This window comes from Artemia franciscana, chromosome 8, assembly GCF_032884065.1.
Source record: "Artemia franciscana chromosome 8, ASM3288406v1, whole genome shotgun sequence".
NCBI classification, from domain to species: domain Eukaryota; kingdom Metazoa; phylum Arthropoda; class Branchiopoda; order Anostraca; family Artemiidae; genus Artemia; species Artemia franciscana.
Window position 1 is genome coordinate 50,390,278 of NC_088870.1, and position 21,127 is coordinate 50,411,404.

At 33.4% G+C, this 21,127-nt stretch overlaps 1 protein-coding gene across 1 annotated transcript in view; it reads right to left on the reverse strand.

Moving 5' to 3' along the window:
• Nucleotides 1-309: 309 nt before the first annotated feature.
• Nucleotides 310-21,127, reverse strand: part of LOC136030536 (beta-arrestin-1-like) — an 81,819-nt gene continuing 61,001 nt past the window's right edge. The window contains exons 7-13 of the mRNA XM_065709580.1: nt 20,685-20,863; nt 19,234-19,369; nt 17,983-18,140; nt 14,703-14,846; nt 9,162-9,248; nt 4,711-4,866; nt 310-2,557 (exon numbers count right to left, since the gene is read on the reverse strand). Coding sequence (XP_065565652.1) covers nt 2,464-2,557; nt 4,711-4,866; nt 9,162-9,248; nt 14,703-14,846; nt 17,983-18,140; nt 19,234-19,369; nt 20,685-20,863 — 954 coding nt within the window. The 3' untranslated portion in view covers nt 310-2,463. The remainder of the gene's footprint in view (nt 2,558-4,710; nt 4,867-9,161; nt 9,249-14,702; nt 14,847-17,982; nt 18,141-19,233; nt 19,370-20,684; nt 20,864-21,127) is intronic.

A 21,127-nucleotide genomic window follows, 5' to 3' on the forward strand; every position in this document is an offset into this window, starting at 1 on the left:
TTACGAAATAAAATTATTTTTTTTTTTTTTTTTTTTCAAACATTAGGTAGTTGAGGTATAACAATAATTTCTATTTCTTTGATGGTTTTTTCTTCTTTTTTCTCCACCAAGAAAATATTTGCAAGTACCTCCTAAATCCACAATACGTTTCCACAATATATATATATATATATATATATATATATATATATATATATATATATATATATATATATATATATATATATATATATATATACATAAGCATCCATGGCGATACTAAAATCAAAATAACACAAAAAAATGTTTTTTTTTTCTCACTTTGTTTTTACATTATTACAATGAACGTTTGACCACTAGTGGCCCCAGAAGTACCTATAATATCTAGCTCTTTTTTTACTACTAGAAAAAAAATCTAGTCGTTCTTTGTCTGCTTTTTAATAAATTTAGAGTTCGCTAAATTATGTCTTTAGGTCTATGTTTAGACCTATAGGTCTATAGTGATCATATTTAAGTCTATATTTATGAAACTAGAATTTCTCTTTCCAAAAAGCAACACTCTACCCTATACATATTTTACATAACGAACAAAATAATCGACATTTATTTTAAGCAAGTTCACTTTTATTTATATCATATATTTCAACATGAAATATGGAAAAATGAGATATAGTTAAAACTAAGTAATTAAATACAACATGAACTGAGTAATTAATACTAATTAGGAGATACAATTTAAGAATACACTGAAACCTATATACTCGGTTCTGTCTTAGTCTAAAACACCGTAAAAATTAAATAATAATTCCATAAAACATCGTTCTATTACATCTTAATTTTGTCATGCATACTATTCACCTCGAATTCAATACCAAATTCAACGCTTATAATTTCAAAAATGCGCAAAAAAATATTTTAATAAGACCAAATGATTGAATCTGATACAGGTTGAGTGGCTGAAAAATCTTAATTTCATTGTTTTTACTATCCAACTCAGATTCTATGCCAAATTCGAAGTATATCATTTCGACATAGCTCAAAATACTATAATGATAAGGCTAATTGATTCAATGCGATATTGATAAGGTGGGTAAAAATCCAAAATTTCGTCATATTTATCATTCAACTCGAATTTGATACCAAATTTGATTCTTATCATTTCTGAAAAAATTAATTATAAAAAGAAAAAATATTATAATAATACAATTTGAAAAAGTAATGGCTGAGAATTCAAATACACTTCAGAAACAATAGCATCACTGAACAGAAAGAATACAAAATGGGCACCATTTTAAACATTATACCGACTATTTGTTTTCAGTTACATAAAAAATCTCGTGTTTGCTGATCTATGAAAATCGGCAAATCAGCTATGAAAATCACGCATATTTGCTGAAGCGCAAAATGCAATAAAAAACTAAAAATCCAAAAATCCTCTATAGTTACATCTTAACTTAAGACATTTGGAAGTTTCATTTTTATTTTTAAAATTGTTTATTTTGTCCAGGAGAAATGATAGGTACCAAATCTGAAAACACAGAATTAGACACCCCTTTTAAACTTCAACAGATTCAAAACGTAATACAAAACTAAAAATAAAAACTTTTTCCTCTGCTAGGTATTAGGCTATATGTAAAAATTTGCAGTTCTGATTTTATTTTTGGAATTTTTTTTTTTTTTAACTTCGTTCAGGAGACATAGAAGAAACCCAATCTGGAAATAATGATTTAAAAAAATTCTTTTGCAACTTCAAAAAAAGCATAGAAATGCATTAGCAAAACAAAAAACACACAAATCGTCTACAGTTATTTTTTAGTTAGATTTTTGCTCGCGCAGGAGACATGAGCTAAAAAACACAACAAAAAAATCACACCGTTTCCGACTTTGAGAAATTAGTCAATATGAGTGGCTTATCGACACAGAACATTTGAAGCAGCCCATGTCATAACGATAATGAAAAGAACAAACAAATTGTAGTTACTCGCTTAAAGGACGTATCTGACGTATTTCAACTTCTGATGAGATTGCCAATACAGTCTATTAGGTTGCATCCTAAGGGGGGGGAGGTATATTCTGTTCAACCACACTTCGAACCTTTTGATCTACATTGTTCTCATATACCTCCCTTATAGAAGAGATTATCAAACTATTTTGGCAATTACCTCAGAAGTGTGAAAATGATAGAAGAAATCCTTAAGCTTAACATTGACCACAATGAATTTGGTTATACTAGTCAAGATAGGTTATTCAGCATGACAAGTTTCTGCACAGCAATTTAAGTTTTTGTTGTCACTACAGGTAGTAGATCGAAACTAGCCCTAAAGCCTCCATACAACACGTGGTGTGTATTGATTATCTTAAGAGGACAGAGTTGCTCGGGAGTTGCGAGGAGTTAAGTTTTGAACACAGACAGGGACTATTCCTTCAAAGAACAACTATTTTTGAAAGTGGCGTAGTAGTTTTGATTATTATAGATGGCGGTGGTTATGCTTCAGTTTCTCCTTTAAGTCGAAGTCTTGCAAAATCCTCAAAAATGATGTCATCATCATCGTCAGCTTTATTTAATTTGTCATCATCACTGCAAACAATAAAATAAGAGGTTTAATAAGAATTTAGATATAAAAAGATGAAAAAAACAAGGTATAAATACACAATTAGATAAGAAAAAGAAACCAACCGGGATGTATGAGAAAAAAAATTCTCAGACTTATGGTTGTCTGTCGGACACATTCAGTTCGACTCTCCTTTTTACCTTCTTGGTATTCCTCTTCTTTACTTCTTCTTTCCCTCTACCTGACGCATCTTCCCTCCCTTCTCTCTCTATCATGCTTTTCATCTGAGTTTTACTTGGTGTACTTCTTTTCTTAATTCCCGAATCTCCCTTCGTAATTGTTGCGACTCAAGCTCTCCTTTCCTTCATAATAATTCTCCCTAATCACCTTTTCCACTTCCCCCTCTTCTTTCCTTCATGATCTTTCATCCTAATCACCTTTTCCACTACCTTCCTCTCCTTTCTTCATGATACTTTTCCCTAATCACAGTTTCCACTTCCTCCCCCTCCTTTCTTTGAAGACACTTCTCCCTAATCACCTTTCCCACTTCCTCCCTCTCCTTTTCTTCATGATACTTCTTCCTAATCACCTTTTCCACTTCCTCCCTCTCCTTTCCTTCATGATACTTCTCCCCAATCACTTGTTCCGCTTCCTCCCTCTCCTTCCTTTTATGATACTTCTCCCTAATCGCCTGTTTCACTTCCCCCTCTCCTTTCCTTCATCATACTTCTTCCGAATCACCCGTTCCACTTCCTGCCTCTCCTTTCCTTCATGATACTTCTCCCTAATCACCTTTTCAACTTCCTCCTTTCATGAAACTTCTCCTTAATCACCTTTTCCACTTCCTCCCTCTCCTTTCCTTCATTAAATTTCTTCCTAATTACCTTTCCACTTCCTCCCTCTTCTTTCCTTCAACATACTTTTTCCTAATCACCTTTTCAACTTCCTTCCTCTCCTTTCTTTCATGATACTTTTCCCTAATCACCTTTTCCACTTCCTCCTCTCCTTCCTACCCAACATTTTGCAACTTTTATACACCCTCTTTTTGTCTCAGATTCCTCATGGTCCCTAACTCACTCTTCCTAGCAATTCCTTTTGGTCTCAGATTAAAATTTCTATTACCTGTTTTCACTTTCATTCTTCTTTCTCTTCTGTCACTCTCCACTTTTCCCCATATGCTTCTTATTAAGGTCTCACTTTTCAGAGTCCGTTGGAACACTCTATTGAAAATCACTTTCCACTTCATCTCAATCTCATGTTTCTTTCTCCCACACACTCCCCTTCCTCATACTTCTTTAAACAAAAAAAGGGTTATTATAAACAGATATCTAAAACCCATGAACTTACACCAAGTGTTCATAGAATTAAAAAATTAAAACCCTGGGCTATGTCAAGTGTCCAAGACCCCACCCCCCTCACTTCACCACGTGCATGTCTAATTTTATAAGTTGTTTTTTATGGCTACAGAGCGTTACTTTATTTCGTACCGTAAAGTCTCTTTAAATAATGATTCATTACTCTCATAAAATATATTTTCACACTAACTAGTGTAGTACGCATAACTTACACCATACGTGAACGGTTATAGTATAAATAATAAATACAAAACAATTAAACTATAAAAATACAAAATGTATAAATGATAAAACTGTAAAATAGACAAAATAACATACCGTGAAGTATTCAAACTCCTGCGACCAACCCCTAATTCGCCTGAATAAAGAATGCGAACAGAAATTAGTTAGAGGCCTTTCAGATCAACAACGCTGATATTTCCCATTTCAATTTCTGATATTTCATTCTGATTACATTCTGATATTTCATATCATATTACATTCTGATATTTCAATTTCTTGGTGTCGTCAACATCGATTCAATTTAGGATATTAATTTGAAACAAAAGAGTGAACTATGTCCAAGTGCATAAGGAAATATATAATTTGTTAAAAATTCATTAATATAATTTAAAAATATAATTAAAAAATATAATTCCTTAAAAATTCGAGATATTTGCTCAATAAGAGGACAAGAAAAGTGAAACGCTTTTTTTAAAGTTGTTTTTAGAATTGTATAGTATTTCCTACTAAAAAGCTCCAACTGTATACTGATAACCAATAATTAAATGGATGATTTGCTAACAAATAAATTAAAGTAGATCAATGACGAATAAATATCTTACGTATCTAGTTGAATCAGGTTGTCATCTATTGGTGGGCTCTGATTCGATAGATGGCTCTCGCAGTTATTTTCCTGTAAGCTTTTTCGAGATGTCGGTGGGCTTTCTTCGACAGGTTTGGGGTGCATGAGGAAAAAAGGTAGCTCCGCTGATAACTCTCTATAAAATTCAAATAAATATTCGATTTATATAATTTTATATATTTATTTTATTTATTTCTAAATCAAAAGCTCAGGAAAAAAGGTAGCTCCTCTGATAATTCTCTATAAAATTTTTCTTCTCTATAAAAATTCTCTAAAAAATTCGATTTATTTAATTGAATTTAATTTTATATATATTTATTTCATTTATTTCTAATCAAAAGCACAGGAAAAAAGGTAGCTCCGCTGATAACTCTCTATAGAATTCAAATAATTAATCGATTTATTTAATTGTATTGAATTTTATATATTCCTTTCATTTATTTCTTGTCTCTTTTCAACTTTATTTATGATCTAATTCAATTTATTCGTTAGAATATAATACTAAATAATTATGTCCCTTTATAATGTCCGATCCACTTATTATTTACTTTCAATAAGTTTTTGTAAATACATTGATAATGAAAAAAACAATTAGAATTAAAACAAATTGGCAAAAAAAATATTGCAAATTTCATGGTGAAAAAAGTCATTAATAAATTTAGTTCAGATATTTACAAATAATTAAGAGCTATTTTGAAACAGATCTTCATTGAATCAGATTTGAGCTGACATCTGGTTCAACATAATTCAATAAACAATGCTAAGAATTTTGAAAAATTGAATTTTCTGTGGATTAGTTAAACAGCGATTGCTAAAATCTAACACTTTAATACTTTCACAGACAATATTCGATATTTTTGACAATTGTTTATTTAAATAAAATAAAATAAGACCAATTTTGTCTTATTTTTGACAATTTTTATTTTAAATAATTATCTGGAAAAAACTGAAAGCATATCAAAATTTATCTACATGAATATCTATTACTTTTTTACCTGTCGAAGAAATTTTCAGGTAGGGGTGGTACCCGCCCCCCTGGATAAGGCCTTTCATATAAAATACCAAAAGGCCAAGTTCTTCCTCTTCTTCAGCTTTTGTCAATAATAGACAAGAATGATATATAATAAACAATATATAATAGATAATACAATATATAAATACAATATATAGAATAATAGATAATACAATATATAATATAGATAATACAATATATAATAGATAATAGACAATATTATCTTGTATAAACGGTTGGGTAAACTCATAGTTCCCATGACTTAGTATTGATTTAAGTTTCTACTTGATTTCTTCCTTCGTTAAATATGCTGGTCACTTTATTGTATCCTCGTTAATTATTCGCGTTTTTTATAATTGTTTGTTCTTTCTTTTTCTCATTTTTTTTTCTTATATTATCTTTCCATTTTTAGGCTCCCCAAGGGTATTTTTGTAATTTAACGAAAGAGAGAGAAAATAAATTATTATTATTAATCTCATTTTTATAACTGCCTAGTCTCTAATATATCAATGGTAGTGAAAATGAAATCTGATTTTTGAGTTGGATAAGTGGAAAATTGTATAACCCGAGGTCTGGGAGGGGCAATCGCCCCCCCCCCCGGCCCCATAGCAAATTACACCCCTGATAGTAGATGAAGGAGTAATTGGTCTTTACCTATATAATTAATAAGTTAATATTAATTATTAATGGTCTTCTAATGCTTATTAAAAGCTAATGGTCTTACCTGGATCATAACCCTGGTTGTCAGCGTTTTCACTTTACATAATGAAAGCACCTGAAATCTGTTCCAAACAACTTTGCTGTGTGATGAGAAGAGAAACATAATAAAAAAAAAAAAAAAAAAAAAAAAAAAAAAAAAAAAAAAAAAAAAAAAAAAAAAAAAAAAAAAAAAAACGATTGCATGGGCTAATTGCATAAGTATACTTCTATGTTAGTCGTATATCTCGACAATTAAGCAAAAGCCGAGAATTCAATTTATGATGAAAAAAATCTCCCTGTGAAGACATTTTAGTAGGAATAGCTGCCAAAATAAATTAAAAAAAAACATGGGTAAAAAGTCAGCAAAATATACAGTAAAAACACAGACAACTTCTTCAGAAGTAGTTTTCATGAGAAGATGCCTTTGGGAATCATTTAATGTTTGAATTTTCACGGACGTAAAACGTTTTCTGATTAGACTAATTAGTTTTATGTATTTATTATCATCCGGCATGTTATAGAGATATTACAGATATGGCATTTTTATGAACGGGATATCCATAACGTCTTTTGGTTTTGTTTTATCTTCTCCCATTGGTCTTTTGATTTATCTCGCTATTTAACCGCGCATAAATTTCAAGTTCAATAGGAGCTTATAATGAAAAGTGCTGCCTTGCATTACTTTTCTCTGAATTGAAGACAGAAATTTTTTAGCCTCCTCACCGTCCCTACAACGATTTTGAATTTCTTTTTCTCATCCTCTCCCCTTTCTTTCTCCAGCAATAGCTGAAACCTAAGCGGTTCCCAAGCCGATAGTATTGTTCGAGTTACATCTTCCCTGCCCAAGGCAACTCCTAAAATCCACTTGACCCTTTGCCTCCAATACTCCCTCAAAGTTTCAATTCGATCCCTTAATCTATTCCTAATAATTTGAAAAATCAGGAGCATGCAGCGTCCTCAGACTTATTCATGTATGGGTGTAGCTGTAAGAATACTCTTGGGAAGCTCTTGCTTGAGGAAACTCAAACATGCCCCCGCTCCTCATTATAAAACTTACATGTAAATGATAGGCCATTTAGACAATTTACTGCCCTTGCCCTACGGGCTGTGCCGACGGTTATAAAACCGTTGAGAGGATATATGCTGAAGCTTTCGGCTATTTTCAACAAATCCACTCTCTCAAAATTCCGATAGTAAGTATTGAAGTGTTGCGGTGAAAGGAGACAGCAAAATACTCTAGTCACTTTCGAATCTTGAAAAGAGTACAAAAACCTTCGATTATGCATTACTAAATAAATATGTCAATTTTTTATCAATTAAAAATGAAAATATTAATAAATAAATTAAAAATAAATAAAATAAACAAAATAAATAAATATTTTAACGGTCTATTTCTAGTATCCCGTCCCATGCTACGGCAGGTATGCTATTTTATTAACCAAGACGCACTAACTACCTTTGGTGTAGCTCAACCCTTTCTTCCAATAACAATTCAACGTCCACGTGCCTCCCCTCAACTTCAGGGAGAGGGGGAACACTTCAACGTTCCTCTTCCAGTTCAACGTCCACCTTCATTTTAGGGTACGAAGTTTCCACTTCATACCCTTTAAAATTGGAAATCAAATTGCTGCTCCTCTTGGTTAATTGTCAATTTTTCGTACGTTAGCTTGATAAAAACAAATTAAAATTGTATGTCAACGATTTTCTTTGAGAAAATTACACTAAGTAAGTAAAAAGTAAAAGCAAAACCTGACTATTTGTCCCCGCAAATTTAGAGGTTCCCCTCCCTCTTTGAAAGGTTTATCCTTGTTGCCAAGCAATGATAAGGAAAAAATTGCAAAGTGATTTTTGATTGATGGAAGAGGTTCAATGATTTTAACCTTCTAAGAAATAAGGACGTTTTTAGACGTTTTAGACATCTCTAAAGAAACGTCTGCACCTTTCTTTCAACTGCGACATATTTCACCAAAAAAATAATTTGCCGTAGCCGACCTAATTTCAACCTTGTGTATGCGGGAGGGACCTTTAACTGGAAGCAGGCAGGACTGTGATTCAGTCCTACCTGTGGCGAGGGGGTTTATTCGATCTAAATATGGTTTTATCTTAAAGTATTAAATATAATCAAAAGTTTTATTTTCTCTTGGCCAGAGGGGGCTTGTGTGATCTGGCAACTGTAGTTTTCATGCGTTCAAGCCTATGAAAAAGTATTTGATTTCTGAAAAATCAATTTTCCTGACCGAAGATCGATTACTTTACATCGATCATCCTGAATTAAACTACTGTTGCCATATAGTATATGCAGCATTTTTTTTTTTTTTTAATATACCTTTTCAAGTAGGCTTTTTTTACCAAAAAAATATATCGATGTCGAGACTTATTAAAAAGTCTTGACATCCTGAAAAAAATAAATAGTGGTCTTTTTCAAAATCAGCACACAAAATTATTAAACATAAGCTTGCACAAAAATAATTTCGTACACTTGTGTTATTATTAGGTATATTATAAATATTATTATTATTTTATATATACGTACTGACCCTTACTACTTGTTTGATTAAGTTCTGTCTCAGTAAAAGTTTCTTTATATTCAAAATATTTTTCACTCCTGCACCCATTGCCCTTGAAAGAGAGTACATTGTGCTATTTACACCTGTTAATCCTAAACTATGCTTTCGTAGTACTTATTTAAACATTTTTTCAAATTAATTAAATGGACTTACCCTCCAAAAGAACCTAGAATTAACTTCACTTTGACTTTGTATTGAACAATAATTCCTAGACTTTCCTTGGGTGTTTTTTCTGTTATTCTGGAAAGAAATAAGTTTAAAAAATCAAAAACACAAATAAAAATTAGCAAGAACTAGAAAATTAGCCAGAAACTCAATTTTGAAAAAAAAAACAGTTCAACTAATTTATTTTACAATTTTACATATCATATATTTTTCAAACATAAAATTGGAACACTGACAGGACAGAGTGTCTAAATTAGGGGCGATATAGTCATTAATTATTTGACGTAATCATCTTTCTAGATTCCCGGCCATCAACACTTACAGGGGGGAAGGGTATTTGATGCTCTGTTTATTGATTTTTTTTTCTTGGATTAATAAATCTTAAATAAAGTCAATGGTTTTTTTTTAAAGGAAATTGGTTTTTTTAAACAATATCAGAGCTTCATGAGGGGGAGGGGGGGGTTAAGGCTGAAACTCTGAATAAAATCAGATTAGAGAAGGAGCATGAGCAATAATGTTGGTCTCGGGCGGATCGGTGCTGCAGCGAGTTTTAGTAGTAGTAGTAGTAGTATTAGTAGTGGTAGTAGTAGTAGTAGAAGTAGTAGTAGTAGTAGTAGTAGTAGTAGTAGTAGAAGTAGTAGAAGTAGTAAAAGTAGTAGCAGTGGTAGTAGTAGTAGTAGTAGTAGTAGTAGTAGTAGTAGTAGTAGCAGTAGCAGTAGTAGTAGTAGTAGTAGTAGTAGTAGTAGTAGTAGTAGTAGTAGTAGTAGTAGTAGTAGTAGTAGTAGTAGTAGTAGTAGTAGTAGTAGTAGTAGTAGTAGTAGTAGTAGTAGTAGTAGTAGTAGTAGTAGTAGTAGTAGTAGTAGTAGTAGTAGTAGTAGTAGTAGTAGTAGTAGTAGTAGTAGTAGTAGTAGTAGTAGTAGTAGTAGTAGTAGTAGTAGTAGTAGTAGTAGTAGTAGTAGTAGTAGTAGTAGTAGTAGTAGTAGTAGTAGTAGTAGTAGTAGTAGTAGTAGTAGTAGTAGTAGTAGTAGTAGTAGTAGTAGTAGTAGTAGTAGTAGTAGTAGTAGTAGTAGTAGTAGTAGTAGTAGTAGTAGTAGTAGTAGTAGTAGTAGTAGTAGTAGTAGTAGTAGTAGTAGTAGTAGTAGTAGTAGTAGTAGTAGTAGTAGTAGTAGTAGTAGTAGTAGTAGTAGTAGTAGTAGTAGTAGTAGTAGTAGTAGTAGTAGTAGTAGTAGTAGTAGTAGTAGTAGTAGTAGTAGTAGTAGTAGTAGTAGTAGTAGTAGTAGTAGTAGTAGTAGTAGTAGTAGTAGTAGTAGTAGTAGTAGTAGTAGTAGTAGTAGTAGTAGTAGTAGTAGTAGTAGTAGTAGTAGTAGTAGTAGTAGTAGTAGTAGTAGTAGTAGTAGTAGTAGTAGTAGTAGTAGTAGTAGTAGTAGTAGTAGTAGTAGTAGTAGTAGTAGTAGTAGTAGTAGTAGTAGTAGTAGTAGTAGTAGTAGTAGTAGTAGTAGTAGTAGTAGTAGTAGTAGTAGTAGTAGTAGTAGTAGTAGTAGTAGTAGTAGTAGTAGTAGCAGTAGCAGTAGCAGTAGCAGTAGTAGTAGTAGTAGTAGTAGTAGTAGTAGTAGTAGTAGTAGTAGTAGTAGTAGTAGTAGTAGTAGTAGTAGTAGTAGTAGTAGTAGTAGTAGTAGTAGTAGTAGTAGTAGTAGTAGTAGTAGTAGTAGTAGTAGTAGTAGTAGTAGTAGTAGTAGTAGTAGTAGTAGTAGTAGTAGTAGTAGTAGTAGTAGTAGTAGTAGTAGTAGTAGTAGTAGTAGTAGTAGTAGTAGTAGTAGTAGTAGTAGTAGTAGTAGTAGTAGTAGTAGTAGTAGTAGTAGTAGTAGTAGTAGTAGTAGTAGTAGTAGTAGTAGTAGTAGTAGTAGTAGTAGTAGTAGTAGTAGTAGTAGTAGTAGTAGTAGTAGTAGTAGTAGTAGTAGTAGTAGTAGTAGTAGTAGTAGTAGTAGTAGTAGTAGTAGTAGTAGTAGTAGTAGTAGTAGTAGTAGTAGTAGTAGTAGTAGTAGTAGTAGTAGTAGTAGTAGTAGTAGTAGTAGTAGTAGTAGTAGTAGTAGTAGTAGTAGTAGTAGTAGTAGTAGTAGTAGTAGTAGTAGTAGTAGTAGTAGTAGTAGTAGTAGTAGTAGTAGTAGTAGTAGTAGTAGTAGTAGTAGTAGTAGTAGTAGTAGTAGTAGTAGTAGTAGTAGTAGTAGTAGTAGTAGTAGTAGTAGTAGTAGTAGTAGTAGTAGTAGTAGTAGTAGTAGTAGTAGTAGTAGTAGTAGTAGTAGTAGTAGTAGTAGTAGTAGTAGTAGTAGTAGTAGTAGTAGTAGTAGTAGCAGTGGTAGTAGTAGTAGTAGTAGTAGTAGTAGTAGTAGTAGTAGTAGTAGTAGTAGTAGTAGTAGTAGTAGTAGTAGTAGTAGTAGTAGTAGTAGTAGTAGCAGTAGCAGTAGTAGCAGCATATATTAAAACTAGTGGGAATATAATAGTAATTGTACAGTATTTTCAAAGTTGCATTTTTTTTTCTCTCAAATAAAATTAATTTTTTACGTTTCTCAAACATTTTAATTTTTTTAAATTATAACATTTTATTTTCTTTAGGGCTCAAGTGATTTGGTGCTGCAATGAGTTGTTAGTAGTAGTATTGATAGTATATATCAAAACCTGTGATAATGTAACAGCTAATGTACAGTATTTTCAAAGTTGCATTTTTTTCATTTTATAAAAACGAATAGAAAAACGAACGAAGAACGAAACGAACCCTGACGAATCTAAACGATTGTAGCAATAATAATTAATAATGAATATTAATAAAGATACATAACAAATAAAACTCACAAGAGTAGAAAAACAATTGTACATAATTTTTAAGATTTTTATTTATTTGTTATTTCTTAAGTCGGAAAAAAAAAATACTGATGAATCTTAAAAGTGTTACATTAAATAAGAATTAATCTAGATTTTAAGTATTAAACAAGAACCTGTTGAGTTAAAGTAAATACTAAAATATAATTTTACTTGCAAGCTATGGCCTTGAACAAATCATTATTGTCATCACTAATCACTACAAATCATTAAATCCATTATTTATTTTTAAAACCATAAGATTATCAGGTAAAAGTTATGGTGATCAAAAGAATTGGAATCTATTTGAAAAACATATATCTGTGTTATGCTACATTGTGACATTGGCTAGATGGTCTATTTTCCCACAGTAATCCACAAAGAAATTGCCTCAGGCCCAATGTTTAGCAGACATAATATAAAAGATAGCACTCATACATTACATGCGGAAAAATAAAAACGCATTGAAACCATCAATACTGATGAAATTTTATTAATAGGATCGTGCCCTATACAAAAATAGGACAAATGTGTTATACTGCATATCGATATTGCTATTTGTTCCATCCCAGTCACTGGTGTTCCACAAGGAACAATCTCTAGGTCAACCTGTTTAGCATACTTATAAAGGATTTTACAACATTCCTTAGCAACGATCCTACACTGTATGCAGATGACTTTAAATTAACAAGACACATCGCTAAGGACGAAAATTAGCCAGCACCTGACTCTGTCAACTATGCGCTTGGTTAACAATCTGATTCTAGAATTTTTCAAACCTGCCAAACAAGAATGCATCATTTGGGGGACAACCAGTCTATGCAAACTTACTATATCAAGAGTGTTAGACAGGAGGCGTTGGATGAGGAGATTCAATATGAAACCAGCTACTCAATTTTTAAACCTATTATTGCATTCTGGACTCGCAAAACTTCTAAGAGTTCATTCGTTTTGCTAACGAATAAATCGAAACGGAAATGGCATTAGCTGCAATTTAATTGATAATGCTAACAGGGTGTCCAGTAGGTCTCAAACCTCTCTAAGACAGGTCTCAAGTCCCCTAAGTCTTCTAAGTGTGTTAGTGAAATTTACAGTCCTGAAGACTGCATAATACTTTCAGCGTCTTAGTCTAATCAATAATAATGGACGAAAAGGTTTGACGCTCTTTACCTCTAAGCCTTGATCTAGAATGCTTAAATCATCATCATAATCTACATCTAGGAGAGTTTTACTTTCCCATTTGATTCCGTGTTCTACCATCGCCTTTGCTGTGTTCTTTTCGACAAATACCCTTAAAATGATCCATATAAATGGGGATAGAACACAACCCTTTTAAATCCTGATTTAATACGAAACCAGCTACTCGCCTCCTTTCCGACCTTAAATGTAGCAATGTTATTCTCATATATATCACTAATCACTTTAGTGCATTTATCTTATATACCATACAATGGTAAGATCATCACTATAGCTTTTCTATCGGCTGTATCAAAAGCTTGCTCATAATCTATAAAACGCCGGAGTCAGGATCTTTCAATTATTAATCTAAGAGTCAAAATTAGGTCAGCACACCCTCTTTTCTTCCACAGTTCTTCTCTTAAGAAGAGCGTAATTTGCTACTAATAAGTAATTTGCTCGCTAAAGAAACTAAGCTAATGCGTATATAATTACCAGACTCATTCCTAACATCTTTCTTACAGAGGGGTTTAAGTCTTTCATCGCTATGTACTTCCCTTTGGATGTGACTGCTGACTGAAGAGACTGCTGACTGTTGGATGTGAAGAGATTAAGTTGCATAGCCTTACGAAGGATTAGATCCCGAAAGGATAACAAAAGGATTACGGAGGATCAGGATCTCGAGCATAACAAATGCTTTTTTCTAACTACAGAGCCATATCATACAATAATTTATAAGAGCCCCACTTACTCCAAACTAGAGTTGGGTCTAATTCTTGTACCACCACGGAATAGGATGAATATCAAATCCCATAAAAGATTCCAGAGATGGGCAGCGAGACGTGCCCTCTATCTTCATGCTAAAACTTATGACTTTCGTCATATGTTCCTGGAGCTACTAATCCTTAGACACAGAAGGGATACCGATGATGCGTCCATAACAAGCAAGATCGTCAGGTCTGATGTCATCATCTCGATCTTCAGTCCTTTCCTATCTTGCCAAACAAGAAACTACAGCTAAAGGCTCAACCCGCCTTAGAGTCAAAGGAGGGATAATCCATCTAGAACAGCCTCTCCAAACCCACGGTCAAGTAAGACGCCTTTGTCTTATTCATAAAGTCAAGAAGGGTTGGGGAAAAGCTGAGAGGAGGCTGAGTGGCTGAAATAGGATATGAATTCAAGGTTTCCTGCTGGATACTACAAAAACAAAAGGTAGCCTGCTCTATAATGCAGAAGGTTATCACTACTCTATCTTTATGGTAGATAAGACTTGATGTAGTTTAATCTAATCTGAAATTAAAATTTAAATCGAAATTAAATCGAAAAGCCTAAAACTTGAAATTAAAAATTGTACAAAATGTATTCTCTTAAACTAAAGAATAAGTAGATAGGTAAGAGACACACGAAAATAAAATCAAATATAATAAAATAGATAATAGAATTGAAACATAAAAATATATGAAAGATGTCATATAGCAGAAGTTCGTAGATGTTACTTACATAGTAGATGAGGCTAAGTTAGTATCTTCATGTTTAAGTTGGCCATCTAGGGCAAGACCACGTTTGTCTTTATTAGAAGCTAAAGATGGGGTTAGGTAATACACTTTGGATAAGTTAAAACCAGGTTGCACAGGACAGCCATCCCTAAAATTTTGAAAAAATAAATAAATAAATGAAACACGTAAAGGGCTGTTCAGTAAACGTCTGGTTAAGCCCAAGACCTGGCATTTTGAAAGTACCGACACACCAATATAGCTGAAACCTTCAATCAAGTTTCCCTAAGCCAATATATTTCAGCAGTTGCTGAAAGGTCCTAATAAATTCACGGCGATACTAAACCACACATATCTGGGCTTGGTTTCCCTCATTTCTTTCGCCTTTATGGAGATAGTAGCATTCATATAATAGCAAATTCTCTTACACTGTTATAACTGAAATTTAAGATTCTAGTTTAGTCACTACTTCGGGAGCTTATATCTGAAAGCTACCATCCTACTTTTATGGATGTTTGTATAATTAAAATTGAACTACAATTAATTTACTCTCATTTCAAATTAGATCTGATTTACTACGTCTTTATACAATTTAATATTGATCCTCCGTGAATCTGAGAAATTCTTGAAATTTACACCCGACCCTTTTTTACAGGGGGGGATCGGGGGGATAGGAGCAGGCAAACAGGATGTTTATGTGACAGCCCAAAAGGAAGTATAGAAAAAAATTATAAATTTCAGGTCAAAACAAAACAAGTCAAACTTTAGCTTGCAAACAAGGGCATTGGTCTACAGCAGAAAGAGCACATCATCACGCAGCACATCAAACAGCACATCATCAAGAGAATAATTTCGCCAGGTTTAGGTTCTAACGTCGCTCTTACATTGGAAGACGATGCTTACTATTGCTTACTTTAATTTAAAGAAGAACTTGTATTTAAAATTGGTTACCGCACATATTTGTAAACAGCGTTTACCACAAAAAAGAGAGGGGGGATAGAAGAGAGTTTGAGACAGACCTTAAAGTGAGAAAGACAAGCAGCAGTAACCAGGCACCTTGCAGAAATGACTTGAAATATTGGTAAAATCCACCAAATCGTGCTGGGTCACGGCAGATTAATATTATATTAATAGCAGACACTATTTTAATATCAAATAACATTTTAATTTGATATAAAATTTTAATGGAGTTTCAGATCTGTGCGAGAAGAACGTCATTCTTAGCAATACTGACCAGCAAAGCGCGTGACCAACGTGACCAACAAAGACCTGTGCAAGAAGAACGTCACTCTTGGCAATACGTGACTAACAAAGCACGTGACCAACGTGACCAACAAAGATCTGTGCAAGAAGAACGTCACTCTTGGCAATACGTGACTAACAAAGCGCGTGACCAACGTGACCAACAAAGATCTGTGCAAGAAGAACGTCACTCTTGGCAATACGTGACTAGCAAAGCACGTGACCAACGTGACCAACAAAGATCTGTGCAAGAAGAACGTCACTCTTGGCAATACGTGACTAACAAAGCGCGTGACCAACGTGACCAACAAAGATCTGTGCAAGAAGAACGTCACTCTTGGCAATACGTGACTAACAAAGCACGTGACCAACGTGACCAACAAAGATCTGTGCAAGAAGAACGTCACTCTTGGCAATACGTGACTAACAAAGCGCGTGACCAACGTGACCAACAAAGATCTGTGCAAGAAGAACGTCACTCTTGGCAATACGTGACTAACAAAGCGCGTGACCAACGTGACCAACAAAGATCTGTGCAAGAAGAACGTCACTCTTGGCAATACGTGACTAACAAAGCGCGTGACCAACGTGACCAACAAAGACCTGTGCAAGAAGAACGTCACTCTTGGCAATACGTGACTAACAAAGCGCGTGACCAACGTGGCCAACAAAGATCTGAGCGAGAAGAACGTCACTCATGGCAGTACGTGACCAACAAAGACCTGTGCGTGGTCAACAAAGGGCGTGACCAGCAAAGATCTGTGCAAGAAGAACGTCCCTCTTGGCAATACGTGACCAACAAAGCATTATAACAAAAATTGTTCCAATTGATAATTTTGCACTCCACCATTATCCTATGAATTGTTTAAGAAATTTCATAACAAAAGATAGACTTTGAATCCGTCAAAATACACCTGAAAGCATATTACCGTCAAAACAGCAGACTACACCAATAAAGCAAGATGAAGTAAAAAGCTATTTTGACGCGACCAGCGAACCATGTTCTGCGAATTTGCCAATTGTATTATGAGATGGTACGATAAAATTTGAACAACAATATATAAAAGTGTAATTCTTTCTAGGGATTACTTTGAGAAATAAATATATATATATATATATATATATATATATATATATATATATATATATATATATATATATATATATATATATATATATATATATATATATATATATATAACATTTTCTTTTTTTTTAGGCTCCAGGATTTTTTTTAGCCAACCGTCGTGTAATACTGAAGAGAAACTTAGAAATAACATATTTTCTTCAACCAGGCACGCATTCAATGGCCTCCCCTGGGGTTCTATTGGTTCATATCTGTTAAAACCCCTATGTTAAGTTCTTCATCCATTGACTCACTATAGAACCAGTTTCTTCGTTAGTTTCTTTCAGCTTAGCGCCAGATAAGACAAAGAGATGTAAAAAAAAATAGATGAAAAATATTTAATTTGGGCTATACATTTGCACATTAGGGGAGGGAGGTAAAATATTTGGACAGTTTGAAGTTAGAAAACAATTCTTACTCCATAATATGCCGAATAATTGTACCTAACACACTTTGCATGCAGACCCGTTATACTTTGCCCCCCGCTCCCTTAATATGCAAATATATGGCCAAAATTTGCTTCTACAGTACTATATTTCCATTAAATTTTGTGATATTTCATTAGGATTGGTCATAGAAACAGGTTCTGTTTATACAAAGAACTTAACATAGGCGCTATAACAGATAATTACCATATTAAAATTCTCACATAACTAGTCATTTTTCTCTTTTTATCAACCCGCCTTCCTCGCACAAGTCTTGCAGGCAAGCAAGGTTCCAGTATATAAATAAAGGTTATAATATCTAATTTGAGAACAATTTTGTTGAAAAGATACTTGAAATAAAAGATCAGTTCATTGCTAGGAGGTGCTTTTGGAGTTAATAAGAATCTAGGAGTAACGAATCGTTTTAGATTACATTAAATGATAATGTGGACAATTTTTTTTTCGAAATCAATGGTAGGAAAAAAAATACTCACTCGCTTTCCAAATCAGCCACAGAGCACTTATACTGGGCCGTTGAGAATAAGCAAATGTCAGAAAATTGACGTACGGAGATTTTGACTTTCTTCACGGGTTTATTAGAGTTGTTTTGAATGTAGACGTTGACGGCAATTTTCTCTCCGTGGTAATACAACTACAATAAGAATTAGAATATAGAATCATGAAAGTTAACACTTTGATTAAATAGTTATATAGAAAACACTTAAAAGCCCGTCCTTTTATGAGGATGTTCAACCATTTCATAGGGTAATACAAGGTAGCTTTTAAGAGTAACAGTGCATGGTCACTTATAGAGACATCACTACGTATACCCAAGAAAATAACAAAAACAAACTAGAAATAAAATTTTGAGAAAAAACTATTACAAATTACTGAAAGGCTTGCCATTTTATTTTTTTTGTTATTTAGAATTGCTGTACCCAACAAACTTCTAGCTTGTTAATACGCTACTGGTATGAGCCTGGGTAGAAAATCAAAGTTTTCGCTAGAGTCGCGAAGCTTAACTTAGGCTTCAACACAAGAGATAGTGTTGAACACAAATAAATACAAATTCAGAAGAAAAAGAGTAGTTGCCCCCTAGATTCCAACCAGGTTTTGAAAGACACGTTCTTTGTGTTATGAAAGCTCCCACATTCTTTTTGTTAATTATCTTTTGAAAAACAAATTCCCTTAGAAAAAATATGCGTATGCGTGTCGATCCTGAACAGGAAGCACTCGCAAAGTACATCCTGGTCCTGAGACATGGAAATTTTCCCAAAAATGACTTCAATGAAATCGAATTACCTGAAAATATGATTTCCAGTGGTAATTAAATTATAACTGGTTTATACCTAATAAATATAATTTATTATATTGCATTGAAAAAAATAAGAGCAAGAAACTATATGTAATTAGTTTATTAGGTATAAATTTTGTTTATTTTTATTCATGTCTTTTAGTTTTACTGCTGATGATGAACACAGTATATGTGTTCGAAATATCCAGTTAAATAATTTTATACCTATTCACTGTCAATTAAAAGGTTTCATCCCTATTTTGACTTGTTTTACTTTCGTCATGGAAAGGCAGTGTGGTCTTCAGAGTTATCTACAATTATGATATTTTAACTTGTATTTGTCATGTCACCAAATTCAACCCAGTTGAAGTCCCCGTTGTACTCTTTGGTCCAAAAATAGGCTATAATACATCATACATTCAGATAAAACCTGGCAAGATAATTGCATTACCTCTTTATCCAGGGTGGCTTCCAAATTCAGTTTATTCGGACACATTATGAACTCTTTGCTGACTTCTATAGATGGCTGTTCTCCCTGTTTGGCCGGAGCATACATTATTTTACGTATGGCCAAGCGTATGGAATTCCTAGAAGAAAAAAAATTCATCGAACTACTTGAAAACGATTACAAAAAACTCAAACTACTTGAAAACGATTGGGCATCCTAAAGTAATAACCTAACAAAATTCAGCAGTGTAAAGATTGTGCAAAGCAGGACGCAATGTTGACGCAGGACGCAAGAAGAAGGACCAACAAATATAATTGGTATATTGGGAATAGGGGCAAAATTTGGGGATAGGCACAAAAGGATTTTTTCGGGGGCAGGGGATTTTACACAAAACAAAACTAAAAAACATATACAAAATTTGTTTATATTAGTTTTTGTTATGTTTTTACGAGTCGGGGAAATTTCGGGGGGGGGGGGGGTCAAACCCCCAAACCTGTCTGCGGTTAGAAGACAAGCGACAGTGAAAATCTATATATAGACGCCTATCTATATAGCCCAAAATCTATATAGTAAAACATTTTTTTTTCAAATTAACGGCCTTTTCAGCTTCCCTCAGGTGATTACATGTAAAATCTTGGATTTTAGAAATATGCAGATGGGACCTAGCCCAAAATTGGTCGAGAACCACTGACTTAGAGGTGTGTACTGTTGTTGTGTTTGTTTTGTTTCTTTTTTTTTGGGTGTTGGAAGAATCGTTAATATTTTGAATATTTTCAGTATAGTCTGTTGGCTCATTTTCATCTGGAATATTCAAACCATCCGATGAAAAAGCTTGACTGCAAACAATTATGGTTGCATATACTGGTTGCAGAAGTGAACCAAGTAAGCAATTTAGAATGAAAATCAACAGATTTACCCAGGGGAGAGAATCCTTCAGATTCCCTATTATAGGATATTAGGGGAGGGATATTTCTCCATCACGCAAGAACTGTAATGATGACAAGGTACAATGCCGATGATGACAAGTCACTATCATCGTTTTCAGAGGTGCCATCACTACCAGTTAATATCGTCAAGTCCGTTGTTGTCAATGTTAATACCAACGTCATTGTTGTCAAAATCAAGATTGCCGCTGACTTGCGTCCGGTCTTCATTATGATTGTTGCTACGAAATCATTACGTTTTAGAATTTCTTGGGGATGTTTTTCCGTCACCCTAATTGGCCTTATTATAAAATACCCCCAATACACAAAGACGACTCATCTAATCCAATTTCTTCTCCCTTCTCTTGCCCCCTCGGCAATTTGCCTAACAGTAAGAGCCTACTATGAAGAGTTATCCATATTAAGGGTTGTGTAAAATTAATGTTGATGGCGAAAAAAATCAATAAAAATAACTTAAATACTCCAAAATATTTGATAAATAAAGAAATGATAATACTAAAAAAAAATTACCTTTTATGTGGCTTTTCTTCTGGAGTTTCTGCTACGTACACCTTTAGCTCATAATCCACGCCACAAGGTTTACCCGTATCACCAGGGGCAGGTTGCAGGGTGACAGAGGCAGGACAATTCGGAGGTAATTCGAAAAAGAATGGATGGGCATGTGTCCCCAATTTTTTGACCAATCTCTCCTAAAACAAATATAGAAAAATACCCAATAGGACCATCCTTTTTCGTTTTAAAAAAATTGAATAGTCTAGTCTAGTTCTATTTGAGACATTGAACTATAAACATTGAAAGTCTAGTTCTATTTAAAAAAAAAATTCAATAGAACTAGACCTTAATGTAGATTAAATAATCATATAAAATGATTAACCAGTTTGCTGAAACGACGGAAACTTAAGAGGAAGAAGACAAATAAACCATCTGGTTTATTGGTAACCAACCTGGACAAC